Source organism: Tursiops truncatus, chromosome 1, assembly GCF_011762595.2.
Source record: "Tursiops truncatus isolate mTurTru1 chromosome 1, mTurTru1.mat.Y, whole genome shotgun sequence".
Taxonomy (NCBI): Eukaryota; Metazoa; Chordata; class Mammalia; order Artiodactyla; family Delphinidae; genus Tursiops; species Tursiops truncatus.
In genome coordinates this window covers 60,954,508-60,980,257 of record NC_047034.1, presented here as the reverse complement: position 1 = coordinate 60,980,257, position 25,750 = coordinate 60,954,508, and the positions used below count along the sequence as shown (strand labels likewise).

At 35.5% G+C, this 25,750-nt stretch overlaps 1 protein-coding gene across 6 annotated transcripts in view; it reads left to right on the top strand.

Moving 5' to 3' along the window:
- The window catches only part of DCAF6 (DDB1 and CUL4 associated factor 6), a 172,487-nt gene that overhangs the window by 30,072 nt on the left and 116,665 nt on the right, over positions 1-25,750 (top strand). For all 6 annotated transcript variants that reach the window (XM_019952348.2, XM_019952349.3, XM_019952347.3 and 3 more), the window contains 2 exons: positions 15,935-16,027; positions 25,315-25,500. In XM_019952348.2, coding sequence (XP_019807907.1) covers positions 15,935-16,027; positions 25,315-25,500 — 279 coding nt within the window. The remainder of the gene's footprint in view (positions 1-15,934; positions 16,028-25,314; positions 25,501-25,750) is intronic.

Sequence of the window (25,750 nt, the reverse complement as noted above, 5' to 3'; positions counted from 1 at the left end):
TTAGTAATCTCTCACGCTCCTTTGTATTTCTGCAGTCAGTTGTTACTTCTCCTTTTTCATTTCTAATTCTGTTGATTTGAGTCTTCTCCCTTTTTTCCTGATGAGCCTAATGGTTTATCAATTTTGTTTATCTTCTCAAAGAACCAGCTTTTAGTTTTATTGATCTTTGCTATTTGTTCCTTCATTTCTTTTTCATTTATTTCTGATCTGATCTTTATGATTTCTTTCCTTTTGCTAACTTCAGGGTTTTTTTTTGTTCTTTCTCTGATTGCTTTAGGTGTAAGGTTAGGTTGTTTATTTGAGATTTTTCTTGTTTTTTGAGGTAGGATTGTATTCCTATAAACTTCCCTCTTAGAACTGCTTTTGCTGCATTCCATAGGTTTTAGGTCGTTGTGTTTTCGTTGTCATTTGTTTCTAGGTATTTATTTGATTTCTTCTTTGATTTCTTCTGTGATCTCTTAGTTGTTTAGAAGCATATTGTTTAGCCTCCATATGTTTTTATTTTTTTACCGTTTTCTTCCTGTAATTGATAGCTAGTCTCATAGTGTTGTGATCCAAAAAGGTACTTGATTGGCAGGCAGATTCTTAAGTACTGCACCACCAGGGAAGTCCCCGGAATCTCTAGTCAACACTTTAGGTGATTTTAATCTAGGTGATCTGTGGATCATACTTTGGAAAACAGTGCTATAGCTACTAATTGAAAACATGAGACTAGAACGAGCACATGGAAAGAAATTGCAAACTGGAGGGTCTAGGCCTTAACTCTAAGGATTCAAACATTTAAAACTTAAGCAAAGAGGGGAAAAGTGTCTATAGTCCGATCCTCCAAATGTTATCTTTTTCCTGTTCACAGTTGTGGTATTATAATTATGCTGTAAATACACTTTTGATATCAATATATATTATTTATTTTAAACCTTAGCACCACTCTTGAGGTTCTCCTGATGCTCATGGTTAAAAATGGATCATAACAAAAAGAAATGGACATGTACTGCACTCCCTTATTCTGTTCTTATCCTCCTTAAGCAGCCTCTTTTAATCCGTGTTTTATTTCAGATCTTCCGGTAATTTCTTTCATTTCTGTGTGATAGTGTTATGTTGGTCTTTCTTGAAGTGTCAACTTTGGGTGTTGTCCATTGTTTTTCTGCTATGATAGAAGAGGAATTAACTAATTTATACAATTTTCTAAGATGTAGGCTTCTCACAAATTTTGTTACTGTTCTCAGTCTCTCCAGCTGTCACTTTAATTTTAAACAACACACTTAAGCATCGTTTTGTTTTTCTGTCATTCATAGACAGTATTTCTTGAATCCCTATTCTGTAAAGTATGTTTAAGGCTTTCACCCTTCTTCCACCTTCCTATCTCTATTTCACACCTTTTTCAGCTATATATGCTTTTGTATTGTCAGTGTTGATTTCATTTGCCTCCTATTCTGTAGCCATTGTTATTTTCTGAAATTTGTCAATGTATTTATTCTAAAAGTCAAAATTCAGTAAACAGTGTTAATGTCTTATACATATGTATATGTCATAGTTTTCATTAAGCTCTTCACAATAAGGAGAGAAGAGGAAGAAAATTATATAATATATCATCTATTTTATAGGTGAGCACACTCAGCTGCTCAAAACTCTCTAATGGGTTTCTGGCTTACGTATAGTAAATCCAAAGGCCTTATTGCTTCAGAGACCCTACATGATTTGGCACTTGCCTTCTTTTCCATTTCATCCCTTACTGTATTCTCCATTATACATGTTTGTTTTAGTCATACTCATCTTTTTGCTGTTTCTTTAAATGCACCTAGTACACCTCTGTCGTACGTATTTTGTTTTTTGCCTAGAACTTTCTTCCTCACATATCTTTGAAGCTTACCTCGTCATTTCATTTAGCTTTAACTTAACCTGTCGGAGACGCTTTTCCTGACCACCCTAATAGCTCCCCACTCCTCATCAGTATCTTTCTCTTTCTTCTGTTTTTTTCACCATAATACTGACATTATAATTATGCATTTATTTATTTGTTCATAGTCTGCATACCTGCCTCCCTCTACTCTAGCACTCTGGACACCAAATATATCTTCATAAATTTATTTTCTTCGTCTAGTGTCGAGGGGAGTGCCTACCACATATTTGGCACTTATGAAGTGTTTATTGAAGAGACAAAAGTATGTGTTACATATTGGATTTTATGTGTTTCTTTAAGGAACTAAGGTCAAGTCTTTCTCCTTACTCAAAGGAGAACTTTCTAGTGTTAATTTCAGATGGATTCTTGCATAATGTATAACTGCCTTTGTGGTATTCTGAAGTTTTTACAAGCTGTGGATTCTGTATCTTTCCAGTTTTGAATTTACTTTCAGGTTTTACTGAGTATTTTCTCAAATATTTTTCTAAGGATGAGTGGAACATAAACTTTTCTTGCTAGCTTAAAGATATCTTTTCTGCTTGCATACTAAAAAAATTTTTGTCCTTATTTTTATTTTGCATTTTTTTAAAACGGGTGATGCCTTCTCATTGTACAAAAATAAACTACATAAAAAAATACACATTGAGAGACTTCCGTGGTGGTCCAGTGGTTAAGAATCCACCTTCTGATGCATGGGATGCAGGTTCGATCCCTGGTCGGGATCCGACATGCCATGGGGCAACTAAGCCCACGTGCCACAACTACTGAGCCCACATGCTCTAGAGCCCGTGTGCTACCGCTAGAGAGCCTGCGTGCTGCAACTACTGAGCCCACATGCCACAACTAGAGAGCCTGTGCACCACAACTACTGAGCCTGCGTGCTCTAGAGCCTGCACGCCACAACTAGAGAGAAGCCCATGCGCCACAATGAAAGATCCTGCATACTACAATGAAGATCTCGCATTCCACAACTAAGACCAAGCACAGCCAAAATAAATACACTAAATTAACAAAAAAAAAGTACACATTGAGAAGTGTGGCTCTCACTCCTGTTCCTGTCTTCCCCATTTTTTTCTGTTCCCTAAAACACATAACCACTTGTTTTAGTTTCATGGGTATCCTTCTACTCTATTTTTTCCCCATCTTTATTGAGATATAATTTACATATATAAATGTATAAGTTTAATGTGTAAAATGTAATGATTTGATACACATATATATTGCAAAATGATTACCACAATAAGCTTAGTTAACACATTATCACTTCACATAATTTCCATTTTGTTGTTGTGGTGGTGGTGAGAACATTTAATATTTACTTTCTTAGTATCTTTCAAGTATACAGCACAGTATTGCTACCTGTAAACACCATGCTGTACATTAGATCCCAGAACTTACTCACCTTATAACTGGTAGTTTATACTTTTTGAACATCTCATTTCCTCCACCTTCCAGCCTCTGGCAACCACCAGTCTACTCTCTGTTTCTATCAGTTGAGCGTGTTTAGATTCCACATATAAGTGATATCATACAGCATTTGTCATTCTTTATCTCACCCTCGGCATTCATCCACATTGTTGCAAACGTCAGGATTTCCTTCAATTTTATGGCTGAAAAATATTCCATTGTGTGCATGGGTGTGTGTGTTTATCATATTTATCCATTCATCCATTGACAGACACCTAGGTTCTTTTCGTGTCTTGGGTATCGTAAATAAAGACACAATGAATATGGGGTGCTGCAGATATCTCTTCAAGATAGTATTTTCATTTCCTTCAAATATATACCCAAAATTGGGATTGCTGGATTATATGGTAGTTCTAGTTTAAATTTTTTGAGGAACCTCCATAGTGTTTTCTATAGTTGCTGTATCAATTTCCCTTCCCACCAGTGGTGCACAAGGTTCCCTTTTCTCCACGTCCTTACCAGCACTTCTTTTATATTTTTGATAATAGCCATTCTAATAGGTCTGAGATGGTATCTCATTGTGTTTTTTTTTTTGTTGTTGTTGTCCATGCTGTGCAGCTCGTGGGATTGAACCTGGGCCACAGCAGTGAAAGCACCGAGTCCTAACTACTGGACTTCCAGGGTCCTCCCTCATTTGTGGCTTTGATTTGCATTTTTCTGATGATTAGTGATGTTGAGCATTGTTTCATGTACTTTTTGGCCATTTGTATGTCTTCTTTGGAAAAAAGGTTTTTCAGGTCTTTGCCCATTTTTATGGTTACAAACATTTTTTTTTTTTTTTTTGGCGGTACGCGGGCCTCTCACTGTTGTGGCCTCTCCCGTTGTGGAGCACGGCCTCTGGACGCGCAGGTTCAGAGGCCATGGCTCACGGGCCCAGCCGCTCCGCGACATGTGGGATCTTCCCGGACCGGGGCACGAACCCGTGTCCCCTGCATTGGCAGGCTGACTCTCAACCACTGCGCCACCAGGGAAGCCCCTTCTGCCCATTTTTTAATTGGGTTGTTTGTTTTTTTAATATTGAGCTGCATGAGCTTTTTATGTATTTTGGAGATTAATCCTTTGTTCGTTGATTTGTTTGCAAATATTTTCTCCCACATTGAGGGTTGTGTTTTCGTCTTGTTTACAGTTTTCCTTTGCTGTGCAAAAGCTTTTAAGTTTCATTAGGTCCCATTTATTTTTGTTTTTATTTCCATTACTCTAGGAGGTGGGTCAAAAAAGATCTTGCTGTGATTTATGTCAGAGTGTTCTTCCGATGTTTTCCTCTAAGAGTTTTATAGTGTCTGGTCTTACGTTTAGGTCTTTAATCCATTTTGAGTTTATTTTTGTGTATGGTGTTAGGAAGTGTTCTAATTTCATTCTTTTCCATATAGCTGTCCAGTTTTCCCAGCACCACTCATTGAAGAGACTGTCTTTTCTCCATTGTATATCCTTGCCTCCTTTGTCATAGATCAGTTGACCAGAGGTGTGTAGGTTTATGTCTGGGCTTTCTGTCCTGTTCCATTGATCTATATTTCTGTTTTTGTTCCAGTGCCCTATTGTCTTGATTACTGTAGCTTTGTAGTATAGTATGAGGTGAGGGAGTATGATTCCTACAGTTCTTTTTTCCTCAAGATTGCTTTGGCTATTCAGGGTCTTTTGTGTCTCCATACAACTTTTAAGATTTTTTTGTTCTAGTTTGTAAAAGTGCCATTGGTAATTTGATAGGGATTGCATTGAATCTGTAGATTGCTTTGAGTAATATAGTCATTTTCACAATATTGATTCTTCCAATCCAAGAACATGGTATATCTCTCCATCTGTTTGTGTCATCTCTGATTTCTTTCATCAGTATCTGATAGTTTTCTGAGTACAAGACTTTTACCTCCTTAGGTATGTTTATTCCTAGGTATTTTATTCTTTTTGTGGCAGTGGTGAATGGGAGTGTTTCCTTAATTTCTCTTTCATATTTTTCGTCACTAGTGTCTAGGAATGCAAGAGACTTCTGTGCATTAATTTTGTATCCTGAAACTTTACTAAATTCATTGATTAGCTCTAGTAGTTTTCTGGTGGCATATTTAGGATTATCTATATATAGTATCATCTCATCTGCAAACAGTGACAGTCTTACTACTTCTTTTACAATTTGCATTCCTTTTATTTCTTTTTCTTCTCTTACTGCCATGGCTAGGACTTTCAAAACTATGTTGAATAATACTGGCGAGAGTGAACATCCTTGTTTTCTTCCTGATCTTAGAGGAAATGCTTTCAATCTTTCACCATTGAGAATGATGTTGGCTGTGGGTTTGTCATATATGGCCTTTATTATGTTGAGGTAGGTTCCCTCTATGCCCACTTTATGGAGAGTTTTTATCATAAATGGGTGTTGAATTTTGTCAAAATCTTTTTCTGCATCTATTGAGATGATCATATGGTTTTTATTCTTCAGTTTGTTAATATGGTGTATCACATTGTTTGATTTGCATATATCAAAGAATCCTTGCATCCCTGGGATAAATTCCACTTGATCATGATGTATGATCCTTTCAGTGTGTTGTTTGATTCTGTTTCCTAGTATTTTGTTGAGCATTCTTGCATCTGTGTTCATCAGTGATATTAGTCTGTAATTTTTTTTGTAGTATCTTTGTCTTGTTTTGGTATCAGGGTGATGGTGGCCTCGTAGAATGAGTTTGGGAGTGTTCCTTCTTCTGCAGTTTTTTGGGAAGAGTTGAGAAGGATGAGTGTTAGCTCTTCTCTGAATGTTTGAGAGAATTCACCTATGAAAGGGTCTGGTTCTGGACTTCTGCATGTTTGAAGATTTTTCATCACAGTTTCAGTTTCAGTGCTTGTGATTGATCAGTTCATACTTTCTATTTCTTCCTCGTTCAGTCTTGGAAGGTTATACCTTTCTAAGAATTCATCTGTTTCTTCCAGGTTGTCCATTTTATTGGCATAGATTGCTTATAGTAGTCTCTTATGATGCTTTGTATTTCTGTGGTGTCTGTTGTAACTTCTACTTTTTCATTTCTAATTTTATTGATTTGAGTCTGTCTAAAAGTTTATCAATTTTGTTTATCTACTCAAAGCACCAGGTTTTAGGTTTATTGATCCTTGCTATTGTTTACTTTGTTTCTATTTCATTTATTTCTGCTCCGATCTTTATGATTTCTTTCCTTCTACTAACTTTGGGTTTTCTTTGTTCTTCTTTCTCTGGTTCTTTTAAGTGTAAGGTTAGATTGTTTCTTTGAGATTTTTCTTGTTTCTTGAGGTAGGGTTGTATTGTTATAAATTTCCCTCTTAGAACTGGGTTTGGTGCATCCCATAGGTTTTGGATCATTGTGTTTTTGTTGTCATTTGTCTCTAGGTATTTTTTATTTTCCTCTTGATTTCTTCAGTGATCTCTTGGTTATTTAGTAACATATTGTTTAGCCTCCATATGATTGTGTTTCTTATGTTATTTTCCCTGTAATTTATTTCTAATCTCATAGTGTTGTGGTTTGAAAAGATGATTTCAGTTTTCTTAAATTTACCGAGACTTGATTTGTAAGCCAAGATGTGATCTATCCTGGAGAATGTTCCACGTGCACTTGCAAAGAAAGTGTAATCTGCTTTTTTTGGATGGAATGTCCTATAAATATCAATTAAGTCTCTCTGGTCTAATGTGTCATTTAAAGCTTGTGTTTCCTTATTTATTGTCATTTTGGATGACGTGTCCAATAGGAAAGTGGAGTGTTGAAGTCCCCTACTATTATTGTGTTACTGTCAATTTCCCCTTTTATAGCTGTTAGCATTTGACTTACATATTGAGGTGCTCCTATGTTGGGTACATAAATATTTACAATTGTTATATCTTCTTCTTGGATTGATCCCTTGATCATTATGTAGTGTCCTTCCTTGTCTCTTTTAGTAGTCTTTATTTTAAAGTCTATTTTTTCTTTTATGAGTATTGCTACTCCAGCTTTCTTTTGATTTCCATTTGGATGGAATATCTTTTTCCATCCTCTTACTTTCAGTCTGTGTGTATCCCTAGGTATGAAGTGGGTCTCTTGTACACAGTATCTATATGGGCCTTGTGTTTTTATCCATTCAGTGAGCCTGTCTTTTGGTTGGAGCATTTAATCCATTCACATTTAAGGTAATTATACATATGTATGTTCCTGTTACCATTTTCTTAATTGTTTTGGGTTTGTTTTTGTAGGTCCTTTTCTTCTCTTGTGTTTCCCACTTAGAGAATTTCTTTTAGCATTTGTTGTAGAGATGCTTTGGTGGTGCTGAATTCTTTGAGGTTTTGCTTGTTTGTAAAGCTTTTGATTTCTCTTTCGAATCTGAATGAGATCCTTGCTGGGTAGAGTAATCTTGGTTTTAGGTTCTTCCTTTTCATCACTTTAAATATATCTTGCCAGTCCCCTCTGGCTTGTGGTGTTTCTGCTGAGAAATCAGCTGTAAATCTTATGGGAGTTGTATGTTGTCATTTTTCCCTTGTTGCTTTTAATAATTTTTTTTCTTAAATTTTTGTCAGTTTGATTAGTGTGTGTCTTGACGTGTTTCTGCTTGGGTTTATCTTGCCTGGGACTCTGCACTTCCTGGACTTGGCTGGATATTTCCTTTCTAATGTTAGGGAAGTTTTCGACTATAACCTCTTGAAATATTTTCTCGGGTTCTTTCTCTCTCTCTCTCTTCTCTTTCTGGGACCGCTATGTTGCGAATGTTGGTGTGTTTAATGTTGTCCCAGGGTCTCTTAGTCTGTCTTCATTTCTTTTTATTCTGTTTTCTTTATTCTCTTTTGTGGCAGTAAATTCTACCATTCTATCTTCCAGGTCACTTATCCGTTCTTCTGCCTCAGTTATTCTACTATTGATTCCTTCTAGTACATTTTTCATTTCAGTTATTGTATTGTTCAGCTCTGTTTGTTTGTTCTTTAATTCTTCTAGGTGTTCTTCTTTAATTCTTCTAGGTCTTTGTTAAACATTTCTTGCATCTTCTCGATATTTGCCTCCATTATTTTTCTGAGGTCCTGGATCATTTTTACTATCATTATTCTGAATTCTTTTTCTGAAAGGTTGCCTATCTCTACTTCATTTAGTTGTTTTTCTGGGGTTTTATCCTGTTCCTTTATGTGGTACATAGTCCTGTCACTTTTCATTTTTTCTGTCTTACTGTGAATGTGGTTTTTATTCCACAGGCTGCAGAATTGTAGTTCTTCTTGCTCTTGCTCTCTGCCCTCTGGTGGATCAGGATATCGAAGAGGCTTGTGCAAGCTTCCTGCTGGGAGGGCCTTGTGGTTGGAAGAGCTTGGTGTAGCTCCGGTGGGCAAAGCTCAGTAAAACTTTAATCCACTTTTCTGCTGATAGGTGGGGCTCTGTTCCCTCCCTGTCGGTTGTTTGGCCTGAGGCGACCCAGCACTTGAGCCTACCCAGCTCTTTGGTGGGGCTAATTGTGGATTCCGGGAAGGCTCATGCCAGGGAGTACTTCCCAGAATTTCTGCTGCCAGTCTCCTTGTCCCTGTTGTAAGCCACAGCCACCCCCCTCCTATGCGTAGGTTCTCCAACACTAGCAGGTAGGTCTGGTTCAGTCTCCTATGGGGTCACTTCTCCTTCCCCCGGGTACTGATGCGCACACTATTTTGTCTGTGCCCTCCAAGAGTGGAATCTTTGTTTTACCCAGTTCTGTCGAAGTCCTGCAATCAAATCCCGCTAGCTTTTAAAGTCTGATTCTCTGGGAATTCCTCCTCCCATTGCCAGACCCCCAATTTGGGAAGCCTGATGTGGGGCTCAGAACCTTCACTCCAGTGGGTGGACTTCTGAGGTATACTTGTTCTTTTGTTTGTGAATCACCCACCCAGCAATTATGGGATTTGACTTTATTGTGATTGCGCCCCTCCTACCATCTCATCGGGGGTTCTCCTTTTTCTTTGGGTGTTGGGTATCTTTTGATGATTTTCAGTGTCTTTCTGTCGATGACTGCCCAGCAGTCAGTTGTGATTACGGTACTCTCGCAAGAGGGAGTTGTTCCATACAAACTTCAGGACTTCTATTTCTGTGAAAAATGCTTTTGGAATTTTGATAGGGATTGCTGTAAATCTGTAGATGGCTTTTGAGTAGTATAGTATAATATTAACTTTTTTCATACATGAATGTGTCTTTCTGTTTGTTTTTTCAGTGTTTCTCATCTTTGTCATATAGATTTCAGTGTATAGATCTTTCACCTCCCTGGTTAACTTTATTCCTGAGTATTTTATTGTTTTTGATACTGTTGTAAATGGGCTTGTTTTCTTTATTTCATTTTCAGATAGTTCATTGTTAGTATACAGAAATGCAACTGATTTTTGTTTGTTGATGATATATCTTGAAACTACTGAAATCATTTGTTAGTGCTAATAAATTTTTGGTGAAGTCTTCAGGATTTTCTATCAATATATATACGATGAGGTCATCTGCAAACGAAGATAGTTTTATATCTTCATTTCCAATTTAGTTGCCTTTTATTTCTTTTTCCTGTCTAATTATTCTGGCTGGGACTTCCAGTAGTATGTTGAATACAAGTGATGAGAGTGGACATCCTTGTCTTGCTCCTGATCTTAGAGGAAAAGCTTTTTTCAACGTTTCACCCTTTAGTATGGTGTTAGCTGTGGACTTGTTATACATGGCCTTTTTTATGTTGAGGTGTAATCCTTCTATTCCTAGTTTGTTGAGAATTTTTATCATGAAAGATGTTGAATTTAGTTAAATGCTTTTTGTGCATCTATTGAGACAATCATGATTTTTATCTTTCCATTAATGAGGTGTATTAAAATTATTGATTTCTTTATATTGAACCATGCTTGCATTTCAGTGGTAAATCCCAGTTGATTATGGTGTATGGGTCAATGATAGTGTAAAAAAAATTTTTTTTTTTAATTTTTTGTCTGCGCTGCATGGCATGTGGGATATTAGTTCCCTAACTAGGGATCGAAGCTGCACCTCCTGCATTGGAAGGGCAGAGTCTTAACCTCTAGACTGCCAGGGAAGTCCTGGTGTATGATACTTTTAATGTGATTTTGAATTTGATTTGCTAGTATTTTCTTGATAATTTGTGCCTCTATATTCATCAGAAATGTTGGCTTGTAGTTTTCTTTTCCTGTAGTATCCTTATCTGGCCTTGGTGTGAGGGTAATGCTTACCTCAGAAAATGAGTTTAATTCTTCTTGAAACATTTGGTAAACATTTAAAGCCTGAGAAGCTATCTGGTCCTAGGCTTTTTTGTTGTTGTTACTGTTGGGAGGTTTTTTATTTAATGTCTTTACTCATTATTGTTCTGTTCAGATTTTCTTTTTTCATGATTCAGTCTTAGTCAGTTATATGTTCCTAGGAATTTATTCCAGGTTGTCTAATTTATTGGTGTATAATTGTTCATAGTAGTCTTTTATGACTCTTTATGTTTCTGTGGTATCAGTTGTAATGTCTTTTATTTATAATTTTATAATCTTGTTAAGTCCTTCGAAATGTTTGTCAATTTTGTTAATCTTTTCAAAAAACCAGCTTTTAATTTTTTTTTTATCTTTTCTGTTATTTTCCTGTTCTCTATTTTATTCATTTCTGCTCTGATCTTTATCATCTTCTTTCTGCCAACTTTGGGCTGTTTTTCTTTTCTAGTTCCTCAATGTGTAAATTTAGATGGTTTATTTGAGATCTTTCTTTTTTTCTTAATGTAGACATTGATTGCTATAAACTTCCCACTGAGAACTGCTTTTGCTGCATCCCATGTGTCTTGTTTCCATTTTCACTTGTCTGAAGATATTTTTTGATTTTTTTTCTTTGATGCTCTGGTTGTCCAGGAGTGTGTTATTTAATTTCCACATGTTTGTGAAATTTTCAGTTTTCCTCCTGTCAGTTTCTATTTTCATACCACTGTGGGCAGGAAAGATACTTGGTAGGATTTCATTCTTTTAATGTTTGCTAATACTTGTTTTGTGGTCTAACATGATTTATCCTGGAGAATGTTCTGTGTTCACTTGAGAAGAATGTTCTGTTGTTGGATGGAATGTTCTATATGTATCTGTTAGATTCATTTGATCTAAAGTTTAATACAAGTCTAATGTTTCCTTACTGATTTTCTGTCGGTATGATTTATCCATTGTTTAAAGTGGGGTGTTGAAGTTTGCTACTATTATACTGTTCTCTTTCTTCCTTCAGACCTGATACAGTCATTCTTTTTTTTTTCAGTCATTCTTTTTAATTTTAGACATTCTAATAGATATTTAGCAATAGCAATATGTGGTTTTAATTCCTTGTGCTATCTATTTTTACATACAGTCATCCCTCCATATCCACAGGCTCTGCATCTGTGGATACCGAGGGTCGACTGTATTTCTCCATTTTATATAAGGTACTTGAGCATCTACAGACTTTGGCATTCGTCAGGGGGTCCTGGAACCCATCCTATTGGATACCAAGGGAATATGGTATTCATCTGTATCCCTCAAACTTCCTAAGCTTAATAGTTCCAGCCCCCTTTTTTTAAGATTCTGTAGGATATTCTATATAAACAATCATGGCATCTGAGAATAAAGATAGGTTTACTTCTTTTCCTGTCCGGTTTCCTTTTATTTCTTTTTCTTGTCTTACTGTGCTGTCTAGTACCCTAGACAGTGTTGAACAGAAGTGGTGAGAGCAGACATGCCTGTCTTGTTCTGATCTTAGAGGGAAAGCATCCAGTCTTTCATTATTAAGTATGATGGTTTTTTAACGGATGTGCATTGTCCGGTTGAAAAAGTTCCATTCTACTTTGCTGAGAGCTCTTTTTATGAATCATTGTTGGATTTTTTTCAAATGTCTGTTCTTTTTTCAGATGTCACTGCATTTATTGCAGTGACCATATGATTTTCTTTTTTAGTTTGTTAATATCATGGGTTACATTGATTAATATTTGAGTGTCAAACCATTCTTACATTTTCCTTGAGTCATGATGTATTATCTATTTTCATATATTGTTTTATTCAGTTTTCTAAAATTCTGTTTTAGAGTTTTTGTGTGTACATTAAGGATATTGGTCCATAGTTTTCTTGTATCAATGAGTTGGTAAGTATACTGTTCTTTTTAGTTTTCTAAAATACTTGGTACAGAATTTTCATCTTTTATGTTTTTAAAATACTTGGCAAAATTCACCAGCAAAGCAGTCTGGGCCTGGAGTTTTCTTTGTTGAAAATTCTAACTGCAGTTTGTTAATAAAAATGGACAATGTCTTGAGTAAATTTTGTTTAGTATGTGTGTTTCAGGGATTTTGTTAACTCCCCAAGTTGTTGAATTTTTTTGATAAAGTTGTCCACAGTGTTCTTTTATATGTTTAAATATTTGTAGAATGTGTAATGATGTCACTGCTCTCATTCCTGATACTGGTAATAAGTTCCCCCACCCCTTCTTTTTCTTGATTAGTCTGAGTAGAGGTTCATTAACTTTGTCTTTTCAATGCACCAGTTTCTGGTTTTATCAATTTTCTCTGTTTTCCTGTTTTCTTTTTCATTGATTTCTGCTCTTATATTCATTATTTCCAATCTTCTTTTGACTTTTGATTTCATTGGCCTTCTTGTTACACCTTTTTGAGTGGAAGTGGAAGTCATTGTTATGGGACCTTTATCCTTCTAATATAGGTGTTTTTGTGCTGTAAATTTCCTTCTAAGCACTATGTTCGCTACAACCCCAAAATTGAGATATGTTGTGCTTTTATTGTCATTCAGTTAAAAATACTTTGTAATTTATTTTGTGATTTCTTTCTTGACCATGTGCAATTTTACAGTTTTCAAATATTTCTTTGTGTTAATGATTTCTAATTTAATTCCATTTTGGACAGAAAACATTTTATGGGACTTGAAGTCTTTTAAATATATTGAGATTTGTCTTATGCCCCATAGTAAATATCTTCTATATTGGTAAATATTTCATGTGTACTTAAAAAGAATGTATATTCTGCTGTTTTTGGTTGTTTCAGATGTGATAGTAAATCTGGTCCTAGTTACTCCACCTGGATTGAAAGTGGAAGTCAGTAATTCCTTCTCTTTTTTTTAAATTTAGATATAGTCCACATTCCATAAAATTCATCTCTTTTAAGTGTTCAGTGCAGTGCCTTTTTACTATATTCATAAAGTTGTATAGCTGTCACTGCTATCTAATTCCAGTATATTTTCACCATCCAAAAGAAAAAGTCCATACCAATTATCAGTCACTCCCATTCCCCCTCCACCAAGCTCTTGGCAGTCGCTATAATCTGCTTTCTGTCTCTGTAGATAAGCTTATTCTGTACTTTTTATGTAAATGAACCATATAATATGTGGCCTTTCAGACTGGCTTTCACTTAGCATACTTTTTTAAGGTTCATCCATGTGGCAGCATGTATCATTATTTCTTTTTATGGCTGAATAATACTTCATTGTATGGATATTTTGTTATGAGCAAATGGGTTAGTCACATTTTGTTTATTCATTATTTGGTGAACATTTGAAATGCTTCCCTTTTTGTCTGTTATGAATAATGCAGCTATGAACTTGAGTGTAGAAGTTTTTCTGTGACATGTTTTCAGTTCTCTTGGGTATACATTTTGTTGTGGAATTGCTGGCTCTTAGCGTAACTCTGTTTCAGTTTTTGACCGTACTGCCGAACTGCTTTCCAAATAGCTGTACTATGTTGCATTCCTACCAGAAATGTATCAAGGTTCCAGTTTCTTGACATTCTAATTCTTCTTATATTTTGTGTTTTCTTTTTCTTAAATTATTATAGCCATCTTAATGATGTGAAGTGGTAATTCATTGTGGTTTTAGTTTTCATGAAGATTGAGACTTATGTTTCCTTCTAAGAGCTTTAAAGTTTTGGCTCTTACATTTATTTTTAATTTTTTTTACATCTTTATTGCAGTATAATTGCTTTACAATGGTGTGTTAGTTTCTGCTTTATAACAAAGTGAACCAGTTATACATATACATATGTTCCCATATCTCTTCCCTCTTGCGTCTCCCTCCCACCCTCCCTAGCCCACCCCTCTAGGTGGTCGCAAAGCACTGAGCTGATCTCCCTGTGCTATGCGGCTGCTTCCCACTAGCTATCTATTTTACATTTGGTAGTGTATATATGTCCATGCCACTCGCTCACTTTGTCACAGCTTACCCTTCCCCCTCCCCATATCCTCAAGTCCATTCTCTAGTAGGTCTGTGTCTTTATTCCTGTCTTACCCCTAGGTTCTTCATGACATTTTTTTCCCTTAAATTCCATATATATGTGTTAGCATATGGTATTTGTCTTTCTCTTTCTGACTTACTTCACTCTGTATGACAGACTCTAGGTCCATCCACCTCATTGCAAATAGCTCAATTTCGTTTCATTTAATGGCTGAGTAATATTCCATCTTATATATGTGCCACATCTTCTTTATCCATTCATCTGATGATGGGCACTTAGGTTGTTTCCATCTCCTGGCTATTGTAAATAGAGCTGCAATGAACATTTTGGTACATGACTCTTTTTGAATTATGGTTTTCTCAGGGTATATGCCCAGTAGTGGGATTGCTGGGTCATATGGTAGTTCTATTTGTAGTTTTCTAAGGAACCTCCATACTGTTCTCCATAGTGGCTGTACCAATTCACATTCCCACCAGCAGTGCAAGAGTGTTCCCTTTTCTCCACACCCTCTCCAGCATTTATTGTTTCTAGATTTTTTGATGATGGCCATTCTGACTGGTGTGAGGTGATATCTCATTGTAGTTTTGATTTACATTCCTCTAATGATTAATGATGTTGAGCGTCCTTTCATGTGTTTGTTGGCAGTCTGTATATCTTCTTTGGAGAAATGTCTATTTAGGTCTTCTGCCCATTTTTGGATTGGGTTGTTTGTTTTTTTGTTATTGAGCTGCATGAGCTGCTTGTAAATTCTGGAGATTAATCCTTTGTCAGTTGCTTCACTTGCAAATATTTTCTCCCATTCTGAGGGTTGTCTTTTGGTCTTGTTTATGGTTTCCTTTGCTGTGCAAAAGCTTTGAAGTTTCATTAGGTCCCATTTGGCTCTTACATTTAAATCTTTGATCATTTTCAGTTAATTTTTGTATGTGATGTGAAGTAGGGATCCAAATTCCTTTTGCTTGTGTATATCCAGGTGTCCTAGCATCAATTGTTGAAAAGATTATTGTTTCTCCATTGAATGGTCTTGGACCCCTTGTCAAGAATTACCTGACCATAAATGTATGGGTTATTTCTGGACTCAATTCCATTCCATTGATTGATATGTCTATGATCATGACAGTACCACACAGCCTTGGTTACTGTAGCTCTGTAGTAAGTTTTTCTAATTCCTTTTTAGGTGACTTGGTTTTATGTCTCTGGATATAAAATGGACTAATTAAAATAAATTTAAATAAAACTTAAGAAAGACTCATATTTCATTGTGAATTTATAGAACATTGTGCTTGCCAAATGGCACTCAGTATGCATTTTCACTAAGTAAACTGGTAAATACTATTTACCATAGACATAACGTCATTAGAGATATAAATTTTAAACCATCAGCTAAGTGAAGATGGCATACTCATTTTACTTTCAGTCTGCTTAAATTTCTATTTTGCTTTCTTTTTAGGTTAATACGATCTGTTGGAATGAGACTGGAGAATATATTTTATCTGGCTCAGATGACACCAAGTTAGTAATTAGTAATCCTTACAGCAGAAAGGTAAAGTGGTTTTAAAAATCTACAACTTAATGAGAAAAACAAAAATCAAGAAGCTAGAAATCAAGAAATAGTGAATAATCATGGAGTGGGCATTTGTAAAGAATATCCCTACTTTTCTAAAGTTATATAATTTGGAAGTTATCACATGCAAGTTCCTTAGTTTCTTTAAGAAAACATTAGATTTCATTCAGCCTTTTGACTCTAGAAAATTTAAATATGCTTCATTTTATGCATGTGGATAAAATTGCCAAAAGTGACATTATCTCAATAAGCCATTCTTTTGGGGAAAAATGTGATTTTTTTTCTTTTATGCTCACAGAATCTAATCTTCAGCCAAGCAGTTTAAGAAACTGAATTTTATCAGTTTACAAACAGTGGCTAGGTTCTAATGAAATGCTTCATAACATCCAATTCAGTAAACTGGGATATCATATTAAATTTTAATTTGCATTATGTTCTGATTTTTATTGGCCCTTCTTCTGACTTTATAAGAGTAAGTATACAAATACTTTTATATGAATGAGAATACTGTAGATTGGCAGACTGAAGTCATATTTAATATTAGCAATCTTACAGAATAAATTGTTCATGTATTTTTTGTTTTTCTACATTTAAATAGTTAAGATATTTAAATAAATGTTTGTGGTTCTTCAACCTAATAAAAGGTTTGTATGGAGGCTATCCTTGATTAAAGGACAGGTCATAGTTTTATTTCAGAGATAGCTTTACTTAATTGTCCTGACTTAGCAGAGGGAAACTTGATGTTTCAGAATCCTGCTTGTCTTAGCTCTGCAATTACTCAGAGAACCTTCCTGGAATAATGTATATGTGGAATGCTTTTTGATCATCACTATCAGAATTTTAATGTTTACAGTATTTAAATCACTCATCTAGATACCAATGGAATAATTTTTTTGTTTTGAAAAGATACAGAGCTTTACTCTTTTTTAAAAAAAATATTTATTTATTTGGCTGCATCAGGTCTTAGTTGCGGCACACGGGATCTCTCGTTGTGGCGTGTGGGCTCTTCGTTGTGGTGCATGGGCTTCTCTAATTGCGGTGTGCAGGCTTCTCTCTAGTTGTGTACGGGCTCCAGAGCACGTGGGCTCAGTAGCTGTGGCGCACGGGCTCTCTAGTTGTGGCGCACAGGCTCTAGAGTGCATGGGCTCAGTAGTTGCGGCATGCAGGCTTAGTTGTCCTGCAGCATGTGGGATCTTAGTTCCCCAACCAGGGATCAAACCCATGTTCTCTGCAATGGAAGGTAGATTCTTAACCACTGGACCACCAGGGAAGTCCCAGAGCTTTACTGTTTCTTATAAAAATTGTTGTAAAATACACATTACATAAAATTAAGCATATTAACCATTTTTAAGAGTTCAGTTCACTGACATTAAGTACATTCATGTTGTTGTGATACCATCACCATCATCCAGCTGCAAAACTCTTCTCATCTTGCAAAACTGACACTCTATACCCATTAAGCAATAACCCTTCATTCTTCCCTCCCCCAGCCCCTGACAACCACTGTTCTACTTCCTGTCTCTATGAATTTGTCTACTCCAGGTACCTCATATAAGTGGTTTTATACAGTATTTGTCCTTTGTGACTGGCTTATTTTACTTAGAATAAGGTCCTTAAGGTTCATCCATGTGCAGCATGTGTCAGTATTTCCTTTCTTTTTAAGGTTGACAAATATTCCATTGTATGTATGTATCACGTTTTGTTCAGCCTTTCATCTGTCAGTGAACACTTGGGTCATTTCCACCTTTTGGCTATTGTGAATAATGCTGCTATAAGCAGAGCTGTACAAATATCTCTCCAAGTCCCTGCCTTCAGTTATTTTGTGAATATCCCCATTGGAATAATTTTTAAAAGATCTTATTTTTCCTTTATTTGCTTATTTTAAAAAAATGATAATCACTTTGATGTATGGTTCCCAGTAGAATATATATATTTGAAAAGTGATTACTCTTCTTTTTCAGTTTGAGAAATGATTAATCAGATAATACTTTAAAAGATTTTGAGTATAACAAGACTTTATAGTTTTCACATAGTGGTTTTAATAGATCCAAATTTGCTGTCATATAGGAATATTTTTTGTTTTTAAACACTGATGATTCACTACATAGGAAAATAAAGTTTTTTGATCTTGAGTCAGATATTATCTGTTCCTATAGTTTTACTCTCTTTTTAAATCCTGTGAGTTCATGGAAAGATTAATTTATTGCATATAAAAGTTTTGATACTTTTTAAAAATAGATTTAACTGTTCCTTATTAATGGCATCATGTCTTAGTTATATATATCATAGATCTCAAATACATAAAAAAGAGAAGCTTCTTTTTTCAAAAATTACAGGCTAGTTTATTTGGACCAATCCTCCCATTGAAATCAACTCAAAAATGCTTGATTAAAAACTTTAAAAATTATCCTAAAAGTAAATAACTGTCTTGATAGTAAGGAATTATCAGTCCAAAATGGAAGGGAAAAAGGGAATCCAGAGAAGTGAGCATGATAGCCACTTTTGCCCTGAAGATATTTGTCAGTCTTGGCATATCTAAACTTTAGTTTTGGTGGCCTTGAAGGTCAAGGTAAATAGAAACAAAGCTCAGGATCCTAGTCAGGCATGGATTCCTATAAGAGACCTCGCACAATATTCTGGGACCCCCAAAGGGCCTCCTCCTCAAGGTATAGATGAAACAGAAGGAAGTTAGCCCTCAGGTAGCCTTGCAGCATCTTCTGTAAAAGAAATCCTGAGTATATGCAGAATTTTTCTTGATTTGGCTTCATTCAGCTACCTTTAGTTCTTAGAGCATAAAATGTTGTTTGTTTCTTCTATGCTTTGCTACTGCTTTTCTCTCTTTGTGGGATGTTCTGCTGTCCCATGCACCTCCTACTTAGTTGGCAAGTTTAATTTCATCCTTCAAGCCTCAGCTCTTATCTGTGATATATCTCTAGTTTACCAAGGCAGATGCAGGCATTCCTTCCTCTGTGTTCTCGTATTTTATGGATAACTCAATTATTATGTTTGTTTGCATGTTGCTCACCATTAGACTATAACTTCTTTGGAACAATGACCATTTCTTTTTCCTTTTTGTTTCCTCAACACTTAGTAAATTTCCTGTCATGTAGTAGGTGCCCAATAAATATTAGTAAAAGAAAGGCAAGAAGTTTCTGTATTCAATGCCTTAGACAAGGGTAGGCATGGGTTGGAGGAGGGGTGATTTTTACTAAGAGATTGAAGAGCTAGCATCTTCTATCTAGATACTCCTGGACCAAGCATGAAGTTTTGAAAGTGTTGTATATAACGTGATGCAGGAGGGAAGAGATACCTGCTTGGCCAGCTAGATTAGTCAGAGTAACCTGATGATCAGCAAAGTGATAGACATTACAGCTAGTTCACTTTCATATTTATTACTAATTGTAGTTAACAATATGTTTTGTTCATTTTAGATTAAGTTACTCTGCCATCTTCCACCTCTGTAGGCCATTATTCTTAGATGTTTTCTGAAAAAGTATTATAACGCATTAATCCAAGGAAAGCACAAATAAGAAAATAAATCTAGCTTTCAAAAATTGTAACTGCAGCTGCACATCTATTTTTTTAAATCGACTTTACTGCTATTTATCTCCAGTAGCGTGCGTATCTGTATTGGCTGTATTGATTCCATTTCAACAATTAAAAACAAATTCCGACCTTTGGTGAAATTACTAACTGTATATAGATGAGTACTATAGTTCTTCCAACAATTATCTATTAATAAATTAGGGAAAGAAGCAGTACAAAATGAAGTTAACATGATTATGCAGGGGTCAGGTAGTAGGTTTGATAGGCTAGATTAAGGAGTTTACTTTTTAGTGTAATTGAAATAGCTGATCACTAGAGTATTTTAAACATGGAAATGATATGATTTGTCTTTTTAAAAGTTAGCTGTGGTTGCTTTTTGGAGAGTAGCGTTTGAGTAAGATCAGAAGCTAGGAGATAGGAGGCCATTGATGTAATCCAGAGACTGAGATGAAAATCTCTGAGATTGTAGTTGAGAACAGATGATGGTTGAGGCAGAGATAATGGCATTAAAGGTGGTGAGAAGTAATTTGAAATGTATCTTGGACATGGATTTGCTGATGGATTTTATATAGTGGATGAGGGAAAGAGAAATGAAGGATGCTTCCTTAGTTTTTGACTTGATCAACTGTGTGGGTGGATATTGATGTTATTAAGATGGGGAATACTAGAGAAAAAGGAGTAAGTTTGGAGAGGGACATCTGAAATCAAGAGATTTGTTCAGAGGGAAAAGACTTCAGTTTTTTACTAATTACTTTAATGGTTACTCTGATTACTTTAATAAAGAAATTTCTTTCAATTTTTGAGTGATATGTGATATGCCAGTACACATGTTAATGTATTGAATGAGGTTTCTCCTTTTGTTTCTGGAGCTATACATAAACCTGTTGAATGGAGATAAATCAAATTGTTAAGAATAATGTCTGCTGAATGTGACTAAAGCAAAGTCAAAGGCCTATGAGACTAAGAAACTACTTACATTGTATGTAGTGACATATATACTTAGATACTTGGTAAACCATGCTGAGATATTTGACAGCATTAAAGGCTATGATTCTATCTTGTTTAAAGGCTTTACATTAATTATTCTCTGTGTTATTTCTTGTACCTTAATTGACCAGGTCTCAGTGTCTTATACTTGGAGAGAGGAATGAAAAATTTTAAAACATTTAACAGTTTTTATTCTCCATTGGCTTTGGTTGATGTAGGTGCAAATTCTCTCCCCTTTTTTTTAATTTGACCTTAATTAAATGTGTATTAATAAGACTTACAGTACAGTACTGTATGGTACTCAGCAAATCCTTATTTTGTTCATGACCCTAGGTCTTAGATAAAATGAGGTGACTTAAATACTTAAGGCGGTCAAGGTAAGTAGCTGCTAATACTTATACCAGATCTGTGTTCTGATTTGGTGTCGTACTTCAGTTATGAATTTGTCAGTGTTATACAGTAAATACTCACTTAAAACCAAACCAAAAATAAAGTTGAAATATCTTTTCCTAAATTTATTTTAAGATTTTAAAACTGATGAAAAAGTTGAAAGAATAGTACAATGAACATCCACAAATAGATTGTTTAAAAAAGTATTTTAGAGTAAGTTGGAAGCATTATGCACTTCATTCATGAATACTTTGACATCTGTCTACTAAGAACAATAACATTATCCTATATAGCTATAATGCAGTTACCATGGTCAAGATATGTAATATTGAATATAGAGTTGATCCTCATTACTTACAGATTCCATATTTGCAAATTCACCTACTCATTAAGTTTATTTTTAACCCCCAAATCAGTACTTCCAGTGTTTTCCTCGTCATTTATGGCCATATACATGTACAGAGTGGCAAAAAATTTGAGTTGCCCAGCACATACATCAACACTCACATTCCCAGGTGAGATCAAACAAAGTGACACTCAGACTTCTTGTTTCAAATCAAATACTGTAAGCATACTGTATTGTATCCTTTTTGTGATACATTTAGTGTCATAGGTTTTGTGTTTTTGTGCTTTTTGTTAGTGATTTCAATGTTGAAGTGGTCCTCAGGTATCGTGCTGAAGTACTATCTGGTATTCCTAAGTACAGGAAACCTGGGATGTGCTTTATGGAGAAAATATGTTAGACAAGCTTCATTTAGGCATGAGTTACAGTGCTGTTGGCCATAAGTTCAATGTTAATGAATCAACAATATATATCAAATAAAGTGTCTTTAAACAGAAACACATGAAACAAAGTTACTTATTGATTAGTTGATGAAAATATTGTGACCAGAGCCTCACAGGAACCTAACCCTGTATTTCCGTAGGAGCAGTGATTCAGCACTTGCTTTTTCAGTGTTTGTGGTGACTTTACAGAGCACAACTACCAGTAGTAATGAGAATTGACCATATGCTGTTATCATATTTGTATAATATATACAGTTTTGTACTGTCAACTGAAAAAAATGCACAACCTAAAAGTTGAGAAATATGTTTTATTTGGTGGATATACTGAGGACTTAAGCCAGGGAGACAGCCTCTCAGATAGCTCTGAGGGACTGTTCTGGAGAGGTAAAGGAGTAGCTAGGATATATGAGTTTTTGCAAAAAAACCCTAGGTAGTCAGAACATCAAAAGATTACTGCTAATTAAAAAACCCCAGACATCTCAAGTTCAAGAATTTAGCTCTTTGTTTGGGAAGATGCAAGAATCTGGGCTTATTGAAATTGTTCCTTTGCTATGTACCTTAACTATCTATGGTCTGTATCCTCTTTTTCTCTATCTTGAATCCCCTCAGGGTGCACCATTGGGGGTGGCTGCAGAGACTGATGGCTTGATGGCTGGCAGCCTGCTTATCGCTGTTCTGAGTTCCCCTCAGGGTGCACCATGGGGGGGGGTGGGGCCTGCAGTGACGGTTGGATGCAACATCCTTTGTTTACTGATATGGCAGGTGACATTCTTCGTCCATGGTATATTACATATATACACACATAATACGTGCACATATATACATGTATAGTCCATGTTCAAATTTTCCCATTTCAGTAATTTTGTCACTGCCATGCCTCCTTCAATCCAACCCCCAATCCAGCACCACATATTTCATTTATTTGTCATATTTCCTTTGTCTCCTTTAGAACAGTTCATTCAACTTTTTGGTCTTTCATGACATTGATATGTTGTTTTATTGTTATATTGACATATCAGTCAAGTTATTTTATAGAATGTCCCTCCATTTGGATTTGTCTGATTGTTTCTTCATGAGTAGATTAACATTAAACATTTTTGCTAGGAATTCTCCATGGGTGATGTTGTAGTACCTGATATTAATTTGTCCCCTAATTGGTGATGTTAAGTTTGATCTTTCCATTGTGTAGGTACATTTACCCTTTGTGATTATAAGCTACGGGGGAGTAGTGTGTTGGGACTGTGTGAATATTCTCTTTCATAGCAATCTTTCACACAGTGGTTTCAGTATTCATTGATTCTTGCCTTAATCAGTTGTTATAATGTGGTTATAAATAGTGATTTTTAATTCTGTCATTCTACATTTATTAATTGACATTATTCTGTGAATAAGAGCATTTCCTTTGTCTTTGCCACCTTTGTGAAAAAATTACTGTGGGATTATAGATTTTTATTTTTATTCAATAAATTATAATCTATCACTGATATTTTTATTGATGCTTGAATTGCCCCAGTTTGTTCAGTAAGACATTTTTTGTTGTTCTTTTATTTATTTATTTAAAACATTTTATTGGAGTATAGTTGCTTTACAGTGTTGTGTTAGTTTTGTTCAGTAAGACATTTAAAGTGAACTAAAGCAACTTTGTGTCTGTGTTTTGACATATTCCCTTATTTTGAGCACATTTTTTTTAAAAAAGCACACCAGATATTCCCATTGCATTAAATTCCCATTGTATATAATACATTGTGGGGATGTACCATAATTTATTCAGCCAGTCTCCTGTGTTTTGCTATTATAAATAACTCAGTAAGTAACTTGGTACTTTTTTTTTTAGTATTATTGGAGGTGTATCTTCAGCATAAATTCTTAGAAATAGACTTGTCTGATCAAAGGGTTAACGCATATATGGTTTTGTGAGGTGCTGCTAAATTCCTCCCCATTGGTCTTGTACCATTTAGCAGTCCCACCAGAATTGTTTAAAGAGCCTGGTGTTCCACGCCGCCCCCCGCTCCGCCCCCACCGCCCCGCATACTCACTTATACAGTATGTTGTCAAGCTTTTGAATTTTTCCCAGTCTGAAAAGTGGGAATTAGTAATCTCAATGTAGTTTCAATTTACATTTCCTTTATGAATAAACTTAGATGCTTTTTCACATTTTTAAGGGCCATTTGTATATCTTTGGACTATCTCTTCAGATCTTTTGCCCATTTTTAAAAAAATCAGGTTTTGTTGGGTTTTTTTTCCCCCCCTCTCAATTTTTAAACACTGTTGGGGGATTTCGTCTTTTACCTGCAGTGTATGTTACAAATATTAAAATATTTATTTTAAACTGTATTTCTGTAACAGGAATTCTGGTCTTTTAAATTATTAAGGAGTTAGATGTAGGAAGTTCTGCTGTATCCTCATCTGTACAATTTCATTACTTTATGATTCATTTAAATTCAGTTTACTTTTATTTCTTCATCCTGAAAGGGAATAACTTAATAATCATCTAGTAAACAGTTTCAAAAGTCAATCAAGATAGTCTTTTTATATTTACTGAGGGTTTATGAATGAGTCAGATACACCAAGTAGGTGGAAATATGTATATTTAATTTTCAAGACACTGTTGTTGAAGCCAAGTTTGTGTGCCTGATGCACAATGAGGCCAAACAAACCTAAATGTCAGAGTTTGGAGCAGAGAAAGGTTTATTGCAAGGGCCATGCAAGGAGAACAGGTGACTCCTGCTCAAAAGACCCAAACTCCCCATGGGTTTCAGGGAAGAAATTTTTATAGGCAGAAATCTGGGGGAGGGCTGCTGGGTGTGTAACCCTCCTCTGGTTGGCTGGTGGTGAGGTAACAGGGTGGTGTTCTAAGAATCTCCAGTCAGTCTGGGGTCCACATGCTTGTGCCCAGCCTGAAGTTACCATCCTCCACCTGGGTGGGAGGGGCTTAGTTCCTATAGAAGAACTCAAAGATATGTATCAAATTGTTATGCACAATCCCTTCTCCTTCCTGCAGAGAACCAGGACCGGTTCCCTTTGCAGTTTCTGCATTTTCTCAGTCCCCTAATTCGTAACTGTTTAATCTGCCCTTTGGAACTCAGGGAAGGCGTAGGAAGCTAAAAGCCTTCTTCCTACAAACAAGAAACAGGGGACATTGAAAGGCTTTTATGCCTGGGATGGCCCCACAGGGTCCTGCTTGGTTTCAGTCCCCCGTTTTCTTTGATTCTCCTCAGTCATGAGAGGAACAGATGTTGGACGAGACAGGGAATAAAATTTGGATAGACAGGTTAATCATAAACTCTGCAGAGGAACTCAGTTTTAGGGGGACTCAGTTTCAGCACTATTCCTGTTGATACTTAATCTTCTTCACATCTCAGAGAAAAATAAAGAAAATATGTGAGATTCTGATATCTTTTTTTTCTAATTACAATAGTTTGGAATCAAATGATATTTTTTCATTTGAGATGAGAATGTTAATGAGAATTTATTCCTGGCTGTGATTATATTGAATTTGAATGTTTCTTTTTAGGAACTAATAAATTACTAAGAACTACTTCCTCTCTGTGTTTTAGGTTTTGACAACAATTCGTTCAGGGCACCGAGCAAATATATTTAGTGCAAAGTTCTTACCATGCACAAATGATAAGCAGATTGTATCCTGCTCTGGAGATGGAGTAATATTTTATACCAATGTTGAGCAAGATGCAGAAACCAACAGACAATGCCAATTTACGTGCCATTATGGAACTACCTATGAGGTACAGTATTACTGTGATTTATCTATATGACATATTTGTGTTTGTTTTGTATAGGTGTGTATGTATGTGTAGATAGATATGTGTATGTACATATGTGAAGATTTGTGTGTATGTACACATTCATGCATAAATAGGTAAAGATATTATTGACAATATCTAGATTTCAGTATTTGAGAAAATGTATCTTGATAGGCTTGTGAATAAAGTTAAAGAATAAGATGTGAGTAATAGTAATGGGGTTTGTAATTCC